Consider the following 21332-nt stretch of genomic DNA (forward strand, 5'->3'; position numbering starts at 1 on the left):
AGGAAAATGTTGTTTTCTTAACTGTCTGTTTTACTGAAAAGTCCACTTTTGATTTAATTAGTTATTGATAATTATTTATCTTTAATTTTTAATTTCCTTCTTTCATTTTAGTAGGATTTTTTTTAATGTTGTCTAGCTATTTTGATAAATTTTGCATGATATTCGGCCCCAGAAATAATCACGTCTTTTATTTGAGGGAGGTATACTGATAAATTTTTTAGCAATTTTAAACTTCACCATTATTTTTTTAAATAAATATTTTTTTATTTAAAAATAAATTAAATTTTTTTATTTAAAAATGCACTTTTAAATGTTTATTTTCAAATGTATGTAATAAATGTTTTTAAAATGCTATAAAATATTGATTATCCTAATTTTGTATTTTTATATTGCAGTTTCACATAGCTTTTGGCTTGAAATTTGTGAAAAGTTTGCTATTCAACTTATAGATACACAAAGTTATTTCAAAGCTGCTCAGTATTACCTCATATGTGGAAATATTCATGCTGCTGTAGATATCTTAGCTAATAGAGGAAATATTTTGTGAGTATTTTTGATAGTTTTTATTTATTTATTTTTTTCCTTTGAACTATTTAAAATGATAATATCCTCTTTTTTCTACCTACAGGGATGCAATTACTTTAGCTAAAGCTCGTTTGCCAGAAAATGATCCAATCATTCCAAAACTTCTCATCTTATTAAGAAAGAAATATGAAACAGCTAAGTGCTCAGCTGCTGTGATACAATGGTAAAAAAATTATCTGCTGTGTGAGTTAAATCAGGGTTGTAGTAGAGGGGTTTTGTGAAGGAGTGTTATACCCTTCTCTGGTTTTTCAATAAAATTCCGATATTTTATTTATTATAAAAAAAAATTTATATATTTTTTTCTAGTGTAAAAATATGTTAGTTCTGATAAAAATTAAAAGTTCTGTGTGTATTATTTTTTGCTGATGCATTGCTGCAGGCATATTTGACAAGAAATGTAAAAGCTATCTATCAGGGATACACATCATCAACTGCTCTTTTTATCTTTTAAGATTTTAGAATGTAAATTTGAAGAAAAAGAAATTTAACTAGACGTTAATATTTTTTTCCTTCTTTTACGTAGCATTAAATTATATTATAAATTCAAATTAAGAAGAATATACCTAATTTTAAAGTGGTTTTAATTAATAGTTTTTTTTAAAAATCAAATGGAGTAGGAATCCAATGTTTCTGTAGCAGTTCTACCGTAAAATACTGATAAAGCACCTTCCCTAATTTTAACAAAAATTGCCACGATGTAGAGGGGGATTAAAAGTTCTGAAGAAAATTCAACGTGTCGTTTTAAAAAAAATCAACTTACTGTATTTGATTGGGCATAATTAAATATGAAGCACAAGAAATGAAATAAAGTAAAAATAATTATAGTAAGAGAAAACAAGTAAAAGGAAAGATAATTTTAATTAGTAAGTCTAACTTAACTTCTACAGTAATCCTTTATTTTTAAATCTTGGTTGGATTGTGGCACATGGAAATAAGGGGGAGGGAATAAAGATTCAAAAATAAATATGGACAGTATTTCATAAAAAAGAAAGATAATTTTTTTATTTACATTAATCAGAATCTGGAAATCCATCGAAAGAAATATCCAATTCACCCTCCAAAATAAGGACAGTGCTCTCTTCATTTAGTTCATCAGTACTATTATTGTCTATGGATCCGATATTAACTTCTTCTAATCAAGAATGAAAAAGCCCATCTTTGCTTCCACCTATTGCACCAAAGCGCTTAAATGAATTTTAGATCATCTCTTTGAAGACTGCTCCTAAGCGGACGACACAAAACCAATCAAGTCTTATAGAGTTGGCCTTTTTAAATTCCCGACAAGAATAAACAATTCTTGAGTTTATTCTGAATGCAGAGCGCCCATTCTATTCATAATGCAGTTTTAAAGAGTGCCATCTACAAAACATCTGCTTGCTACAGAAGGCTTATGCATCCTGCTGGAATTAAAACTATATCTGTGTCCAAACTTTTTCATTTTTCAGAGAAACTTTGTTTTATTGATTCAGGCCCAATCCCAGCTAATTAACCTCCAAACCTCATTTTCGTTAGCTAACTTTCCATAACGTCAGCCATCATCTATTCGTTGATAGGGCGGATAACATTAACATTGTCTGGTATTTTTGGGCAATTCTAACATACGATACTAAGAAATGATACCTCCCTTTTACTCTATATCTCTTTCATGCAATTCGTCCCCTTTTCTATTCACATTTTCCTTGCTTCATTAGGACCCTTCTAAGTGTGATGAACTCATCCTTTTACTCAATTTTCACATTCAACTCGCCCATCTCCCGTCCCAACTTAAAATATTCCCCTTTCTTGCCAGCCAGTGCACATACCATTCAACGCTATCTTGATCTACATGCAGGAGGAAGGAAATGTTGACCACATGTGTGCAGGATTGCTTCCTCCTCTCTTCTCACCTAACTTTACAAACACCTGCACTTTTGTTGGCTATCTTCAATTCAGTTACTGTGATTAATTAATCCTCTTCCATTTCCCCAACTTATTGCTCATTTGCAGTATAACATTTATCTTCTACCCTAAACCTCAGGATAAACAAGGAAACAAATTCATAAAGAATTTTTAGAAACAAATGTATTAAGGAATTATAAAAATAAGAACTTTTATATTGTGCTGTGGGGAAGGGATCGCTTTTTTTTTTTTTTTTTTTTGGTACTGATTGACAATCAATATTTGTGTTAAACTACAGGGTGGCACTTTCTGGAGTCAGGTGCATTTTATTGGTATTTTACGGCATAATTTTTTTTTTTTTTTAAGATGTCTGTAAAATTTTGGAATTTTTGCGTCAGGGAAAACAGGAAAAACCAGGAATTGTCAGGGAATTTTATTTTGACTCTGAAGAGCAGGGAAAGTTAGATTTTCACAAAAGCCTGGAAAATTCCTGCATCATGTCTGGAAAATAACCAGTCTTAGAATTGTCAATAACAATAATCAGTAACTGAGATTAGAGTTTAATTCTGAAATCCGTTACAGATATTTATTGTAAAACTTTCATATTTTAGTGAAACTTCCACACATTCAATATTTTTATGCTCTCAATAATTAAAGTTTGCTTTTTCAAATAAAAAATATCAAAGTTTTCTGACGGAAATTGTATGGTATAGATAAAATACGTCTGGATTTCAATTGAAATTTTTCCGATATACTTGAAAATGTCAGGAAATTTTTTTACTGAAATTGTATAGGTACCTTGTTTTAGTGTTTTTCCTCTGAAAAATTTAAAATTTTTAAAATTTTTTTACAGTGTATGAACGTATAGGTTTGTCTTTTGTGTATTGTTTTATTATTGATTTTTTTAAATTTATTTTTCATTTCATTCAATTTATTTTTCCAGCTGTGTATTAAAGTTCATATGGATTTATATTAATTTTTTTCTTAATTCCATGAGTAAGCATTAATTTTTTATGAGGGTTAAGATATAAAAACAAAAGTTTTGAATGTATCTTAAATTTAACCCCATCAAATAGTAAAAATTTCTTGAATTGAAATGGATAATAAAGTTAATAACTTTCCAAAGAAAGTAGGAGTTTATTACATTTTTTAAATACTTAAACATTCCAATTTAATGGAAAAAATTTCACATGCAATTAATGTTTTATCTGATATCTCAAAATTTATCTCAAATTTTTCCTCTATATATCAGTGATGTATCTTTTTAAATAGTTATCCTATTCATTATTTTCTTTTGAAATTTGAATTGTTAATTTCTTCTTTTTTTTCCAAAACATTTCTTTTATATTGATAAAAAAAGAAATGTTTCAAAGTCTCAAGAAATATTTCAAAGAAAAATATAATTTAAAAACTAGATATTTATAATAAGATCTAAAATTTCATGCTTTGATTTAAATCAGAATTTTTCAATCTAGTGCACGAGTACTGTTTAAATGTAATTCAATTAATCATTTTGCACTTCATTTCAATACTTTTTTGTTTGTTTTTTTTATAATGAGTAGAAATAAGTAAAACAAACGTCTTAATAATGTCAAGGAGAAATTTATTAACATCAAAGCATTCAGATAATAGTGCTTGGCTCTTTCATCAAACCAATTTTAAAAGATCTACAAAATAAGCAAAACAAATATATACATTATGTAGAAATTTGATATCTAAAATTAACAAACTCTGCTTCTTATTTTAAATAAACTAACATTAAAATTGAAAATTCATATATCTTATTCTGGATGAAGTTTTAATTTTTAAGTGAGCTATGTATTATAAATTTGTAATCTTTATATAAACTATTATTTCTATAACATAAACAGTAATTAGAGAATAATGCATAACTGCAAATGTACCGAGCGCAAAATAGAGAGATATAACACCTTAAAAAAACTTTTATAACTTTTGATCTTTAGATAGTTATAACTTTATCATAAAAAATATCATATGGGTCGATTATTGTAAAAATTATATTTTGCATGAGTTACCTTTGTTTAAATGAGTTTTAAGATTATTTGCAAAGATTTTAGATTTATTTCATTAGGTTTAAAGTTATAATAAATGCAAGTAGTAAAATTGAGGGCAGAAATTTTCAACCACTCTATTGATATAAACTATTTTGACTATATTTTCAAGATTTGGCTCTAGCCTTTATATTTCGATGATCAAGAAAGAAAAAATATTTTTTTTTCAGAGAAAGTACATATTTGTGTCTGCACAAATTAATTGACATATTTAAAGTTAGGCTTTCAAACCATTAAAATGCATCTTACTATGTTATGATCTAATCATTTTGGTCTTAAGTTATTAAGGTGCTCCACTTTTTTTTTTTTTTGTACTAAACTTTGTACAGCCTTTATTTGCATCATAGTGTATAAAATAAAAATGTTATGAAACATAGAAAAAATTTATTTATTTTTTTGCCTCAATGTGTTTTTCTTTTTTTCTTTTAGTGAACTTGCTTTAAATGAACCTTTAAAAGCTGCTAAACTGTTAGCAACTACTTTGGATCCTCAGGCAATTAGAGCAGCTGTTTATATTTGTCAACAATTTGAACTAAATGTGCAAGCTACTGAATATTTATTTTTATTCTTGGAAACTTGCCTTGTGAAGTATAATTATAAAGCTTTTGAAGCTTTTGCTGAAAAAGAACCATTCCTTCAAGTAATATGGCCTAGTTTAATTTTTTATTTACTTTAGTTTCTTTTATTTAACATTGCTTTCTAATTGCTGATGATTTTTCTGTTATTTCTAAAAATCTAACATCAAACTATTAAACTATAAGTTAAAATGGACTGTTTTACCTTCTAAAGTCACCAAGTAGGTGCAGGGGCAAAGGGTCAAATATTTCATATTTATATATTCTTTATAGATAATGGTTGAAATTGAAAAGTCTTAGCCAATATGAAAACTAAATCTTTGAGTTTTAATAATCTCTATTCTATTGTAAATATCAAGAGATTGTGTAGGTACGTAATATGACTCACATCAAGGGAGAATCAACCTTATAGTTTCCATGGAAATGGTTTGAAATGGTATTGTGTATTCCTTCTCTTTTTTTTGGAAAATTGAACAATGTTTTTCCTTTGTTTATCAAATTAAGTCACCATTATTTCTAAAAAATATTAAGTTTTTAATCTCTGCTATGATATGCTTCAAAGTTTCCTCTCTCTAGAAATTTCAAGTCTCATCCTTGAACAGGATTACCACTCCACAGAATAAGAAAAACCTCAAAAATACAGGGAATTTAAAAATTACCTAAAATAACAGGGAAAATTTGGGGAATTTTGATTTTTTCTTCCTGAACTGGGTAAATACCGTGAATTTTGTTTCTCATTTTCATCTTTTAAAAAATGGTGACCACTCAAAGCGTAATCTATGGGATATTCAAGCATGATATTTCGGCTATAAATTATTTCATTTACTATAGCATTATTTAAGTATGTTCAGTTGTTCCTTTTTTTTTCTCTACGTTTTTCCAGCAATTAGAACTAATAAATTTAGTTAGCCCAATATAGCTGGCGGCCCTGTTTAAAGTTCAAGAATCTTTCATTAATTTGAATTTTTTTCCCTTTATATCATTTTTTAAATCATCTGAACTGGTTGAGTTATGAGAAGAAGAATGTTAGCATCCTTCTTGTTGATATTGCCAGTATAATCTTTTACATTTTGAGATGACTGTTTAAAGGAGAGACCCTGGGGTAACATTGCCGAACAATACAATTAAAATTCCGCTATTGCATCCATCTAATATTTATTATATGCCATACAAAAAGAAATGATAGGAAAACATACCAGTTATACCTTTATATTTTGTGTTTGTTTCAAAGTAAGAACTTTTAGTTAAAATCTTAGATCTAATTATTTTTTCAATGTAACATGTAGCCGTTTTTTTAAAATTAGTATTGTATATCCTTACAGATTTAAAATTCATAATACAATTCTGCTTTATTATAATATTGTTAGCTGAACTACTTTGATATTATATTTGCTTATTTAGTAGTGTGATTTATTATACTTTTTATTTCTTTCTTAGATTTATGAAGCACTTGTGTGTGTCCATGAGCTGCTTCATGATCAAGTTCGTCATTTGAGAAATAGAGATGGTTTGTTACTCATTTTTTTTAATTGATCTGATTTTTTAATATAGTTAAATGCTTTATTAATTGTATTAGAAATCATTAAGAAAGAAACTAGCTGTGAAATATGTTATAATCAGCTTTGTAGTTTCATATTTTATAATTATCAGTTTTTCATTTGTTAATAATTTATATTTTTACAATTTTTAATTTACTATTTCTTAACTACCTTATTATTGCAAATACAATATTTTTTTTTATAATAATAATGTAAAGGAAATTTTTTTTTCTATGTTAAATTGATATAAAATAGATCATTTTAGGAAATTTAATTTTTACTTGTTTAGGTTTATATTATTTTGTAATTAATAATTCTTTCTCTGAAAGGAAGTTCAAAATTATAAGTAATATATATATATATATATATATATATATATATATATATATATATATATATATATATATATATATATATATATATATATATATATATATATGTATGTAATAACAGGGCTACATCTCTGTTATCATTGGTGTATTCATACTAAGAAATGCAGTCAAAACCATAATAAGTTATCAAAAGGTTTATTAAAAGATATGCTGGAAAGAACAGTTCACATCTGCCCTCCTCAAAGGAGGGGGTGTGGACAAGACTCCGGATGGTTCCGACAGATGTTTTGTGGAACACATTATTCAGCAAGAGACATGCGAAAACCTTAGGTCTTGCATTAAATACAAACAAATTTTGGTGTAATTAGGTTACAGTCGTACATGCCATTGTAACTCTACGCACTATGGAAAATCATTTAATGCTTCCCAATATGGAAGTGAAAGAGGGACAAGATTCTAAAAATAACTCCTCCTTTCAAATATAAATCTAATTATCATTCAATGGTATGTTTTCAGACTTGAATTCCCAAAATAGAATAGCTCTACGTTTTCTCTTTAACAAAGACATTTTATGAAACTGAAAGAGTTTTAATTCTTTTATTGATACAAAAGTATTTAATTTTTGTATTACATATATATATATAGTTTGTTTTTTTCTATTGTTTTTAGTTTATAAAGTTTTTATTATAATATTACTCTCGAAATATTCATTTCTACTTTCACATACTATTTAAAAATAATAATAATTTATTGATATATAACAATGTATTTTTTTTAAATAATCGACTGGCTTTAATCACTATTTGAAATACTGATTTAAATTGTTGATACCCTGTTCATAGTAATTATTCATGCTAAATATGAATTATTCTGCATCCAATGAATCTACTTAATTCATTGTAATAGTTTTATTTAGGTGTTAGGCGTGTTCAGTTTTAAAAAGTAACATTATTACTAAAAAGTTACTATTAATCAAAATATTTTAAAATTCTTACAGTTTAGTAAAATTTTGACTTCTTAGAAAAGTCATGATATACATTTTGAAATTTTTATTACTGTTTTGTATGACCTTTATTTATTTGTACAATAATGAATGGAATTAGTTTCTTCAAAATATTACTTTACTTGTGTTTAGACAAAGCATTCTGTTGGGAAACACTCTGTTTAATTTAGCAGGTTCGTCATAGAGCAAGAAATTAAGGAATAGTGAGAAAAAATCAAAGAATTTTGCCTTATCAATCAGGAAATGTCAGGGAATTTAATTAAAAAATTCAAGAAATCTGCAGAAATGAGTTAATTTGAGTATAAGTAATAAGGTGCTTAAAAGCCAAATATTTTTAAAAAAAAAAAAGTTTTGTAATTTTTTTGAACAAAGTGATGTTTATTTTCAACTTTAATAGCACGCCTAAGTGTTCTGTAGTATATTTTATCCATAAGAATAGACATGATTGAAAAATTAATGATGAAAGTTATGCCGCCATTTACTAAAATCTAAAATTCAATAAAATCAATCTGGAATAATCGAAATTTTTTCCCCAAGTGCTTAGAGCTACTCTAATTATATTTTTTTTTTCTAGGATTGGTCTTACAAAGTATATTCAACAGCCAAAAGATTGGCCCTCAAGTCAAAATTTGGAGTGGTGCCTCAGACAAAGGTGTAAATCAACCATTTATTAATGTTTTACATACTATTTTGCTATCAAGAAACATTTTGTCTGGAGAAAAATCTCCACTTGCAGATATATTAAATGCTTTGCGAATCCTAGAGGAGAGAAGAAAGAGTTTAGAAGTATCTTCAGAAGTAATTATTTATTTGATTTATTTTTTAGTATTATTTTTTATTGAACTTATATATTGTACCTTTTTCAGATTATTTTCACATATTTATTTAAATTCATTTTTTTTTTTAAATTAGAATTATTTGGAGTTATTTAAGCCATTTACCTATTTAAGGCAACAACCAATTCAAGAGCCTTCTTTTTTGAAATTATAATTAATTATTGTGAAACTTAGGTCTACTTCAACACTCTATGTTTACATGTATGAAAGTTTTCTGAAACATGTAGGTTAAAGACAAAATAAAGAAGAATACTTGGTAGCTTATAGTTTGTCTATGGTAAGAACTCCCCCTGCTACAAATTAGGAACAAGAATAGCGCATTTCAAGGAGGATATCTTCCCTTCACTTTAGGGTTAACAAGGCTCGGGACCGGTAAAAAAAAATTACTTTTCTCTCTCAGACCTGAGCCAAAACCTGTCCTAAACGGTGTCCCCAAACTCTTACTATAAATTGCTATATCTCATTACCATAGTCACCGCCACGGGTCTAGACGAATGGCTGGGAGAGTTCTTACTTTAGACAAACTATATGTTGTCCTTAAAGTTTAAGCCAGCACAGTATTTAGCTTATGGTAGTTGGTGAGGGTAATAAAAGGCAGAAATGTATGCACAAATGCTACTAGAAGCATTTTTTAGTTAAAATAAAGTGTGAAAAGAATTCTACCATATTTTTAATGATTTAGATAGTTATTTGAATTTAAAAAAATCAAGATTATTTATTGATTGCATAGCAGTGTTATTAAATGATTGAAGTAATACCAAAGTTGGTTAATGAAGTTCAGTTACCCCTTTGATGCAGAATTTTCATGAAGCATATTTTTCTTACTTTTTTCATTTAGGTCAAAATAAGTAAAAAATATATTTAGCATTTTAATAATTTTTGGTTAGGAAACACAGCATCAGGCATTGGTGTCCCTTTTTGCATTAAAGGTAAAATTTTCCAAACAGGGTTCACTTCCAAACAAAAAAATTTCATATTTGCGCCTATATGGAGTTATTAAGATCTAAAATTAAGAGTAATTTATCTCTAAAATTTCTTTAATTTAGAAAATCAATTATTGATACATTTTTGAATATGAATGAAATTGAAATTTTTTAAACTACTTTTTTTGAATTTTATGTTTTAGAACAAATATAATTCCAAGAATCTTAACAAATTTTTTTAGTGATCATTAGACCGATTTTTATAATTAAAAAAAATATCAAAATGTTTTTTACTTGTAATTAGAACTTCAAAAAAAAAAATAGATAAAAGGAACACCATTGTCTCATCTCAACTATGGTTTACAAGTTCAAATCATGAAGTCTAGTGTTTTTTTTTACTTTGGACCATGTAGTGCAGATGTGAAAATATCTATAATATTCACTTCCATAGTTTTGTGGAAAAAGTTTGTTGCTCTTTGTTACTCCATACCAGAAACAACAATGAATTTAAATCTGTAGAAATTTTTTTTTAAAAAGTACCATATGAAATGTATAAATATCAGATAATGCAATAATTGCTGAAAGAAAGAGTGACTAGGCTATATAGTTTTACTATTGAAGCTGCGAATATCTAAGTGATTGCATGATTTAAAATTTGCGTCTTGAAAAATATACTAAAAATAAGGAATTTTAATTTTAAAAAATTGCGATAAATTTTTTTCTTAGTAATTTTAGAAAATATATTAGTTTATAACAATTTTGTTGTTTTTGAATAACGCTTGTGAAATTCTGTAAGCAAACTTGATATTATTGAATATGCCGAATTTGCCTTGAAGTCACACATTGTAATAAATTAACTTATTGCAGCTTGTTTATTGGAATTTATTGTATATATATTTTTAATTTTTGTTTTATAAGCAGGGATGTGATTCTTCCGCGGATCCGCTGATTTCCTCTTTTTTCAGATTTTTCCATATCTTCCCCTCTTTTTTCATAAATTTCCGCGAAAAAAAAATTTTTATGCAGTAAATGATATTTTGTTTAAAATTTTTTTCTTCCGCAGAGCGAAAGTATTGAAGCCCCCAATAAACCTTTCTTCGCGTGTCAATCTGCTGGCTGGGGTAAAAGTGGTTGACCTTGGTAAAACAATGCCGTCTCCTACTCCATTACTCTCTTATCTTTTCAGGGATGAAAGACTTTTTAAAATTTCCGACCATGTTCCAAGAACTTTTGGGGAGTCGAACGAACGCGGATTTGCGACGAACTCCCCCCCTCCCCCTGCAGTAGCCTCCTGAGAAAATGATCTTCAGAAGAAAATGAGTAGAATTTCTGTAGAATGGGTAGAAAAAGTCCTAAGCAGTTTCGTTTCGGATGCTGATATTTGATTTCTTTTGATTGGCTGATTTACAGAATTTTAAATATTAGGAACTGGGCCAGAATCTGCTAAAATTGCGATTCTTATTTAGACGATTTTTATGTAAATCATCGATTTTCGAATTTAACTGATTTAAAAGTTACTTGTTGAGATTCGTTTTTACACGATTTAAAAATCATTACTCGCAATTCCCATTCACGCAATTTAAAAATTCAATGTCGCGATTTGTATTTAAGCGTTTTTAAAACCCAATATCGCGATTTGTATTTAAACGTTTTTAAAACCCAATATCGCGATTCATATTCCCGCTAGTTTAAAGTGCAATGTCGCGATTCGTATTCATATATATTTTTAAATTTCAATATTGCGATTCGTTATCACGCGGTTGTAATATCAAACATCGATTTTCGTATTTATACGCGGTTTAAACATTACTCGTTGCGATAAGTATTCACGGACTCTAAAAATTATGCATCGTGATTCTTATTTACGCGATTTAAAAATTCAATACCGCGATTTGTATTTTCGTGCTTTTAAAATCCAATATCGTGATTCTTATTCACGTGATTTTAAAATTCAATATCGTGATTCTTATTCACGCTATTTTAAAATTGAACATCGCGATTCTTATTCACGCTATTTTAAAATTGAACATCGCGATTCTTATTCACGCTATTTTAAAATTGAACATCGCGATTCTTATTCACCCTATTTTAAAATCGAACATCGCGATTCTTATTCACGCACTCTTAAAATCCAACATCGCGATTTTAAAATCCAACATCGCCTTATTCACGCGATTTTAAAATCCGGCATCGCGATTCTTTTTCACGCGATTTTAAAATCAAGCATCGCGATTCTTATTCACGCGATTTTGAAATCCAACATCGCGATTCTTAATCTAAGGCCTCTAAAAATTGTGTGAGAAATGAACTTTCTTGTCCTATCAACACTGATGATCAAAAGTCTGCAAAACGCAGTCTACTGATCAGTCACGTTAATAAAAGACCATCGAAAAAACAAAGAACTGATGAGAAAGTCCATAAAGGTCCTTTGACCATTAAAGAAATGTTTTTTAAAATGATGTGATACATAAAATCGTGCTTATGCATAATTACTCAAAGTCATCTAAATTATTAAAAAAAAAATTTTTTAATCAAGATTTTATTTAAGAACATAATTACCATTTATTTATATTTATTTGAATAGATAATAATGTAATCATTCTAAGATTGGCTATTGAATTCATATAATTTTTTCTTTTGCACGTTTAATGCTACAGTTATGAACTTCTTTTTTGTGTTTTTGTCAATCACATCCCTGTATAAGACTGGATAAAATGTTTGTGTTTTAACATTCAATGTAAGTTTTAAACTTTATTTTTTAAAAACATTAAATAACATAAAGTTTAATATCTTATAATAATATATGTTTCATAATCATATGTTTTGTATTCAAATAAAAATACAGGATAAGATTGTAGTCTTATCATGGATTTAATATTTAACTACTATAAGTTTACTGAGGAATATCTGAAAGCTTAAATGCCTTTAAAAAATAGAAGACTAGCAGGTATCTATTTGTTTAATTTTGAAAATGTTTTCAGCTTACAGTGCCACATTTGGAACTTAAATTTTTTTATGGATTATGGAGATATTTTTGTCTTTATAATTTTTTGATAGTCTCTTTACTAAAGTATTATATATTTACTTCATTGGTGCCAATTCTGTCAAATCACATTACGACTATTAGTCTGCAAGTAAGTTCAGTTTTAGTATAAGTACTGTATAATATCAATGCTCAGTAAATTTTGAATAGTGGAAATTCTGCCTGTATTCTGTTCTGTTATTTTTCATTTTTATTAAAATCAATTGGGGGAAAATGCTACTTGAAATGTTTTTTCCTCGCAGCACCTAAAAAAATTTGTATGGTGTTATTTATTCACTTGTTTTTTGTTTTAATCAGTATTTTTTATTTATTTTAGGCTCACATTCCAGTATCTATTTTTCTCACAGAATACATTCTTCAGTCACAGATGAACAAAGATTCTGTCGAGCATGATTTACTAAACATTTTTCAAACCTCCCATAACATATCTTCTTTACCTAGAATATTATGTTTGCTTTTCTTTCCCTTAAGTAAGATATGTCATAAATTTCAAGTCTCAATTTTCTATAATTATTGTATTTTATATTTTTTTATGCTTTTATTTTAATGCTCTTCATTAGTGAAGTGTTAGGCATCTTTATTTTTTATTTTAAAATAAGAAATCTCATTAAAATTTACACCAATAGCATTTCAAAAGAAAATTCTTTCTGTAAGAATTCTGCAACAGTGTTCCCATGATTCTGCCACGGGGAGCCAAACTTGAATCACAATTTCATCGTAAATCCACCTAGTATTATTGATAATTTTTTCAGCAGTTATATTTCCACAGCCTTTAAATTCAATTTTTTAATATTATGAAAATTTCTGCATTTTGCCTCGCATATACAGGGTTGCCACAGGCGAATATTTTTCTGAAAAGGCTAAAAAAAGCAACCATTTTCAGGAAAAGGAGACTATTGGGAGACTTTTCAGTATTCCTAGCGATGTTTTTAAGCATAAATTGGGTTGCGGTCCATGGGAGCATCTGAACACACACTGAAAATTTTTTCTTTGAAAAATAAACAAAAATTGTAAAATTTGGAATTGAAAATTTGAGTCATAACTTTTTAATGCGCTCAATTTGAACATATTCCATTGTAAGTCTATTTTGTTTCTCCATCTCCTTTTCAACGGTTATTGCTATGAAATTCTGCATGATTTTTTAAAAAAACAATTTACGATATTATGATGCTTGAATCTCGAATTTGAGTAGCCACTTTTCACAATATTTATATGTATAAATTGATTTGCTAAACCAATAATTGATAAAAGGGAAATTTTCTGCAAATATACAAATTTTTTTGATATAAAAATTACGCTAGAACACTAACATTTATATAAAATTATCACATTTGCCACCAACTTGACTAAATGGATCATGGTATATAATTATTAAGTCATTTAATAAAATTTTAGTCATAATTTTGATGAATTTTTGTTCTTATTTAGGCAACTAAGGGTTACCATAGTTTTCGGTAACTATTTTCATGCTTTAGGCTACAAAAAGCAACTATTTTGTTCATTTTTTTCTTTTTACAAATCTTATGAAATTGTATGGACGCTTGAGGTTTCACTGTATTATGACGGAAATTATACATTCGGAAAAAATGTTGATTAGTATTTTAAATTCTGAAATACTAACTATGTGAGCTCAGACAAAATTTTAAAAGTATATCACAAACAGAATAATAAACAAAACAAACTCAATACTAATTTAGTTATTGGGAAAATATGCAATTCATACATCAATAAAGATTTCTACAAGTTTCAATGTGGAATTTCAAAGTTGATCATACTATTTTACATTACCAAACCTTATCCATTTTAACTGTAAACCATGAACTCTTTTAATTCCAATTTGCTTCTACCTAATTATAAAAAAACAACATAAAATATAAGCTTATTTCTATTTTTTAACAGAAAAGATGTAGACTATTAAAAAAAAAAACTTTTTTTCATGAAAAATGCTTTGATCAATGATCATAATTTACTTATCATACCACTAATTTTTAACTGCCACTAATTGTGATTTATTTTTGTATTGCAGATATCTATTGGATCACAGAAGACAAAGGTTTCTACTGTGAGTTACAGTCCTCTATGAGTCTGAATACAGATAACTTTAAAAGCTATTTCCTTGTCTGTCAGTCAATAGCAGAGAAGATTCAAAGTTTTAAATTTGCAGCACAGGAATCCTTATTTACCAAGGAAGATCTGCAAAATAATATATCTATGACTGCTTTAAAAATGAAACAGCTTTTACTATCAAAGGCAACTGATGAACTTTTATTGCTGTATTTTGTTGCTAATCTTACTGATGAACTTCTGAAGAACATCGTTAAAAAGAAAGAACTTCTGTTGGATTGCATTATGAATGCTTTAAATGAAACTGGTGAAAATTATGCAACTATTGCAAATGTGACAAAATCTGTTAATGATAGTCATGTCGAACACAGCGGGGTAAGTGAAATTAAAAATTCAGAATTAACGAGTGATCTCAATAAAAAAGTTGATCTAGAACTTCCCATTAATTTAATTGCAAAAGAAAATGCTAAAAATACATCTAGTGATACAGATTATAGTGAAACACCAATTAAGGATAAGAAAAATGATGCCAAAGATAATGATGATCGTCTCACACCAGGTGACGCTCCTATTATTGAAAATGCTAGTCATGCTACTGAACCAAATGCATCTTTATCACTGGATATTCAAAATAATTTCAGTTCTGCGGAATGTCAAGTGTCTCATATTTGTGAAAATAATACTGAAAACGTCCATGACACTAACGAGGACAATGCCTCTTCAAAAGACTTAAACGAGCCTGAAAATATGACTCAAAGCCAGAAAGATGATTTACTTTGTGAAGATGTTCAAGAAAATGTAGAAGACAATATAATTAAAAATGATCTTATAGATGTGAATGATCTTCAGTTGCAAGAGTTAATTCAATCAGTTATAGAAGAGGCAGATTTAAAAGCACAATCTATAATAGAAAATAACAAAAAATCCAGCTATATAGCAGAAAGCAGTGAATGTATTTCTGAAGTTTGCATAGATAGTGATGAAAAGAATTTTTCTCTGAATCTAGTTAACGAAACCAGCAACTATTCCACAAAAAACAGTTCTAAGATAAAAGATATGCCGAACGATAGTACAAAATCATCCGACTGTGCAATAAAAACGAGTTCGGAGTCTGGTCCCTCGAAACCAATGTTTGATCAAGAAAATGAAGAGAGGCAACATGAACTATGCTTAACAAAAATAGATTCGTTTTGCGGTGTTATATCATTAATATCACAAACTGTTTGTAAAGATGAATTCGCTTTACTTTACTATCTTAAAGAACGTTTAAATTATTTGAATAATATCATGTCCGCAACAGTACTAAGTGAAATGTCTAAAGAATTCTCAAAAAATAAAGGAAAATCCAACAAGAACTCTAAAAAGAGAAAGAAAAAGCAGCAGCAACCCTCAACGGAGGTCTCTCTTACTAGTGATAGCAGTTGTGCAAATGAAATTTCTGATCAAACTAAAAAGGTTGATCAAAATCTCCCAACAGAGATATCTTCTATCAGTGATACAGAAACAATTTTGCAAAATAACACGGCTAATGAAGAGTGCTCTGAAAAAGAAACTCTTATTGATGGCCCTGATGATGTAAGTTCCGTTGTGTCGTCTGATAGTAATTCCAATGATATTAAATCCAATGAAACAAATAATTCACAACAGAATGATGTTATAGAAGGAGAAAAGGACACACGTGTCATTAATTGTAACGAAGATTGTAGTAAAACATTGGACACAACTGTTGATGGAAATTGTGCAGATAATAGCCATGCATCTTCTGAAAATGTCAGGAATACTAAAGATGGATCCCAAAAGAAAAGAACAGAAACTCTGAAGCAAGAACATAAAATGATTTCAGATGCACTAGTAGTTCTTGAAGAAAATGCTATGGTGAGTTTTTTTTAATAATTATTTTTTTTATATTTCTAATACGTAATGCTTTCAAAATAATATTTTGAAAGCTACTATGTATTTATTTTAAAATTGGTGTTCTGATTTTTCATATTTGACTATGTTCTCAGTTTTTAAAAAGTTGCATAAAATATATTTATTGCAAGCAAAATAAGCATGAATAATTATATGCTTAAAAATCTAAGCTCAAATCTTTTAGTTTAAAAGAAACAAAATGAGAAATAAATGCATCATGTTCAGGAGGTAATACAACTAATTTCTTTAATCACCTTTCACTAACAAACTAATCGTGTCCCATTAATAACGGATACATTATTAATTTTTTTTTTTTACTGCTCATCGCAATAACCTTGTTAGAAATAAAAGGAAAATTATGAATTTTATGGGAAGAAAATTAGGAATATTACAGTTAATTTCAATAAGTTTTTGATAATAATTGTAATAAGTTTTTGATGAAAAAAAATAAGAATTATTGTGACAAAAGTAACTGAAATACTAAATTTGTAATGTAACTAAAATTGCTAGAGTTTTACCTCTTCTAGAAATGCTGAAATATATAATTTTATTATAATACTATATTGCATATCATATGCCTACATCAGATAATCTCAGTATCCCTTTGGAATAATAATTTCACTTTGACCTTTGATCCACAATGATTAAGGTTATTGAGTTACAGTAACAGAATGAAAAGAAAAATTAACAGTTTTTAATAAGTAATCTGGAGAAACAGGCTTTTTTGATGCAGGAAAGCCTGCATCCGAAAGTTTGAAATTACCACTCAGATGGTTAAGTTGATGCCAATTGTTTGCTGAATATTGGTCTTACATATGCATGGGTGATTGTAAGCCCAACTCAAAAATCTTGAAAATTTCTTGAGTAAAATCATTAATGACGAGGTTCAAAAAATTAATGTCTTTATAATCTAAATAAATGATTATGCAGCATAATTTAAATCAATACTTATGTATAAGTTTACTTTTATCTTTAATCACATTTATTATTCTACCAGAAAAAATATTTACAAATGAAAAATATGCCAAGTATAAATTCTAGTTCCAATATTTCTAAATAAAATATACAAAAATTTTTATACATAAAATGTAATCAATGATTTCCGGATCACAATTAGCAAAAACTCTGGAAATCCGGATTATTTTCCGGAGCACAATCATCTCTGCATATGTTTTTATTTCAAAATTATATTTTAATATACATTGAATTCATTATCCCACAGTTTTTACCCATCTTGTATATAGTTTTATAGTAATCATCATCAGATTGGTAAAAAATTAAGAAACTCTTCTTCACTGAAATTTTTTTTTTCTCGTTTAATTTCAATTCACTTTTCAAAATCTTTATTTTAAAAGAAATCTGGTATTTTTTATCAATACAATTTTTACATTTAAACTAATAATTATCTTTTTTTAGTGTTGCCTTTATCCAAATCCTTTTGATATTTTGTTGAAGCTTAGTGATGCTATACATCAAGTCGTATACAAATCAGAGTGCCATGCAGTTCGAAATAAACTGCACAGCTTCCTTCATAGCATCATCGATTGGGAAGAAAAATTCTCTTGTGGTGAGATCAAGTATGTGTGTAAAATTTGTAAGGAACCTAAATAAAATTTGTGATACATTGTTTTCTAAATAAATTAATCCAATCATTTAATAAAAAAAGGTCATTGACATATAGATTTTTCTTTATTATACATACAGGCAATGTCATCAGTCACTTGTGAAGCATTGTAATACTGATGGAAAAAATAATGATTTAATAACAACCATATTTAAATAACAGTGACCAATATACACATGATAACAATCTTTTTCAAATGATCTTCATTAAAAAAAATTAAACTTATTAAGCTTTCATTAGTTGAAACATTCCAAAACTATCCTTAAACAAAAGGTTTTTAACAAGCTATTAATTTTTTAAGACATGTGAAAAAGTGGACAAGATATTAAAGCAAATGTTAATCAGCAAATAGCTATTGATATGTTTATGCAATTTTAATTAAATAAAAATAAATTTTTTCAAAGAAATTTACATATATACATGTTATTCATTAATGTGGAATGCTTCAATTAAAATATTAATTACTATTTATTTTTGAGATGGACGGGTCGCTTAAGAAATTTCTAAAACTATTCATAGCCCTGACAAAGAACCTAATTACAATGCATTTCTATGTTGTAAAATAAATATTTTAAAAAAGATGAACAATAACAATCTGGCACTTTTCTTGACTTATCAATAATTATAATTTTAAAAAAAACTGACAACTGTTTTTAAACATTTAACAACAAAAATATCTAACAAACTCCATAGATTAATCTTTAACAAATGTGTAACAAAAATAATAAATATGCATTTTATTACATTTAGCAAATAAAAAAATCTAACTTCTATTAGATTAATAAAGCAGGATCCAACTTAACATCTTAAATGTAAAGAAATTATGCGAATCCATAATATTTTGTTGCTAAAATTTTCTCCAGTTACTTTATTCAATAAAAATATAGCTATTTTTAGTAAAATAAGTGTCTTTGAGACAGAAAACAAATATCTTTATCAGAAGCTAAATATAGTATCACCTCATAAATAACAAAAAAAGAAAGATGTCATTTATAAAGTAAAAATAATGTTCACTATTTTCTATCAGATCTAATTATAAAAAGAAATGGATTTATATTACTATTGCCCAATTTATTATGCAAATATTTTAAGTTAGAGAGTCAAAAGGAGGGTTTTGTAAATGTTGAGATCTTAACTTATGGTACAGTCTAACTCTTGTTTTGGCAAACAGTCCATTGTAGTGGCAACAGATCTAATTAAGTATGTCATTGTACCATAACATCCACTAGGAGCACTGTCATAAAAATGTTGACAAATACCTGCAGCACCACCGCACGGATTATCTGGCGTAGTTGTAGCACAGCATATGGTCGCATCTCCATTAATTTGTTTCTAAAGCACAGAAATATACATTGTATAATAAATAGTTTGTATATTGGTATTATACAGTCCTTAAAAACTGTAATTGGAAAAAAGGATTAAAACTCTTCAATTTTACAAGCTAGTAACAAAATAAAATGTTTGAAAGCAAATCACGTGAAACCCTGCTTAAAAAAGTAGCAGAATTGCGCTGTCGTAAATTGCAGAGGTTGAAGGTCAAGTCCCAACGTATTCAATGATGTCATCAAAAACTGCATGGTTAAAATTCTCACTTTTTCTTTTAGGGTATTTTGTTATTGTAACCTTTAGATTTGAGGTATTTATTAGTTTTTTAATTGTTGGAAAAATTCATTTTTGCTTGTATCTATCCTCTGGAATGAAACCAAAAATCTTCTGAGTTTTGGCTAATTAAAGGTCAAACTAAAAACTGCCATTTTTTCTTCCTCAAAAAAAAAAAATTGTTTTCCTTTTCTACTAATTTTTTTGCAGGTAGCTCATCAACCCCTATGCCCATTGTTCAGTTTGCTGGAATTGATAGATCAATAACGCAATCCTTACAATTGGGTATCATTCACTAATTAAGTTTTTCTACATAAGACAATACATGATAACAGTTTTTATGTTTCAAAAATTTCAACCCCTTTTATTCATTTGATATAATAAAGTAAGGTATAATTCTATCCTAAAATCGCAGATTTTGTACATGGAGGACCATTCACCGATTTTACAAGGTTTCTAATTTATCTCACTTATTTTATGGTTCAAAAAATTTTCTGGACTCTTGTTCCTTTATATATAATCAACATTTAAAAGAGTATGGATTGAGGGGTTAACATTTATGAAATATTGGCTAACACAGTAACAAATCTTATGTAAATTTGATTTATTATTTTTAAAAAAAAAAATCAATCTCTTAACCAACTCAATTATCTCAGAATAGTCAAAGTGGTGAACTAATAGACTGTATACTAAAATGTGTAGTGGCTATACTCATTTTATTTTTGTTTTCAAAATTACTGACACTCTATTTAAATTATTTGATTTAAGAAACATTGGATCTCATCTTTAAATTTGGGTATTATCATCTAATTGTTTATATTATTTTACTAAGTTCCTTAGCATAGTTATTGTAACATTTTCCAATCTTTATGATTATTGCCTCCAATTATCGATTCAATACTTAAATTAACATGGAGTCATTTACTGATTACCTATAATATATTTTTTAAGTGTTTACTCTCTTATTTCCAACGCTTTATCAATCCACTATAATCAATATTAATAATCATCTTATAAATGTTTTTGTAAACTATACATTTATAACTAATTATTTTTTTTTTATTATAATAAAGCACCATACTTATTTTAATGATATCTACTAATATTTATAAAAAAAAAGTTTCTACAATATCCCCCATATTCAAATATTTTTACCCATCTGAATTATCCTAATTTTAATTTTAAAAAAAAGGCTTCATGGACTAGAATTTAAGCAAGAGTCAATTTATTCTGAAATTGACTTATGTTTCTCTTTTATTGACTGCTGCTGCATATGTTTTGTAGGAAAAAATATTGAATTAGAAGAATAGAATAAGAAAAATAATTATTCCTTTTTAATATTATTATTC

General features: G+C 27.5%; 2 protein-coding genes across 5 annotated transcripts in view; one reads left to right on the forward strand and one right to left on the reverse strand.

Annotated features, from left to right (window-relative positions):
* Positions 1–18434, forward strand: part of LOC107441433 (gem-associated protein 5) — a 52920-nt gene extending 34486 nt beyond the window's left edge. Inside the window, exons 19-26 of the mRNA XM_043048993.3 lie at positions 396–543; positions 629–748; positions 4965–5175; positions 6548–6617; positions 8558–8781; positions 13102–13255; positions 14812–16724; positions 18177–18434. Of these exons, the coding sequence (XP_042904927.2) occupies positions 396–543; positions 629–748; positions 4965–5175; positions 6548–6617; positions 8558–8781; positions 13102–13255; positions 14812–16724; positions 18177–18371 (3035 nt within the window). The 3' untranslated portion in view covers positions 18372–18434. The remainder of the gene's footprint in view (positions 1–395; positions 544–628; positions 749–4964; positions 5176–6547; positions 6618–8557; positions 8782–13101; positions 13256–14811; positions 16725–18176) is intronic.
* Positions 18431–21332, reverse strand: part of LOC107441434 (putative phosphorylase b kinase regulatory subunit alpha) — a 36326-nt gene continuing 33424 nt past the window's right edge. For all 4 annotated transcript variants that reach the window (XM_016054693.4, XM_071180212.2, XM_043049001.3 and 1 more), the window contains one exon: positions 18431–19716. In XM_016054693.4, coding sequence (XP_015910179.1) covers positions 19516–19716 — 201 coding nt within the window. In that variant the 3' untranslated portion in view covers positions 18431–19515. The remainder of the gene's footprint in view (positions 19717–21332) is intronic.

The sequence above is a fragment of the Parasteatoda tepidariorum genome, chromosome 1 (genome assembly GCF_982258835.1).
Source record: "Parasteatoda tepidariorum strain Cologne lab strain chromosome 1, Ptep-v5.0, whole genome shotgun sequence".
NCBI classification, from domain to species: domain Eukaryota; kingdom Metazoa; phylum Arthropoda; class Arachnida; order Araneae; family Theridiidae; genus Parasteatoda; species Parasteatoda tepidariorum.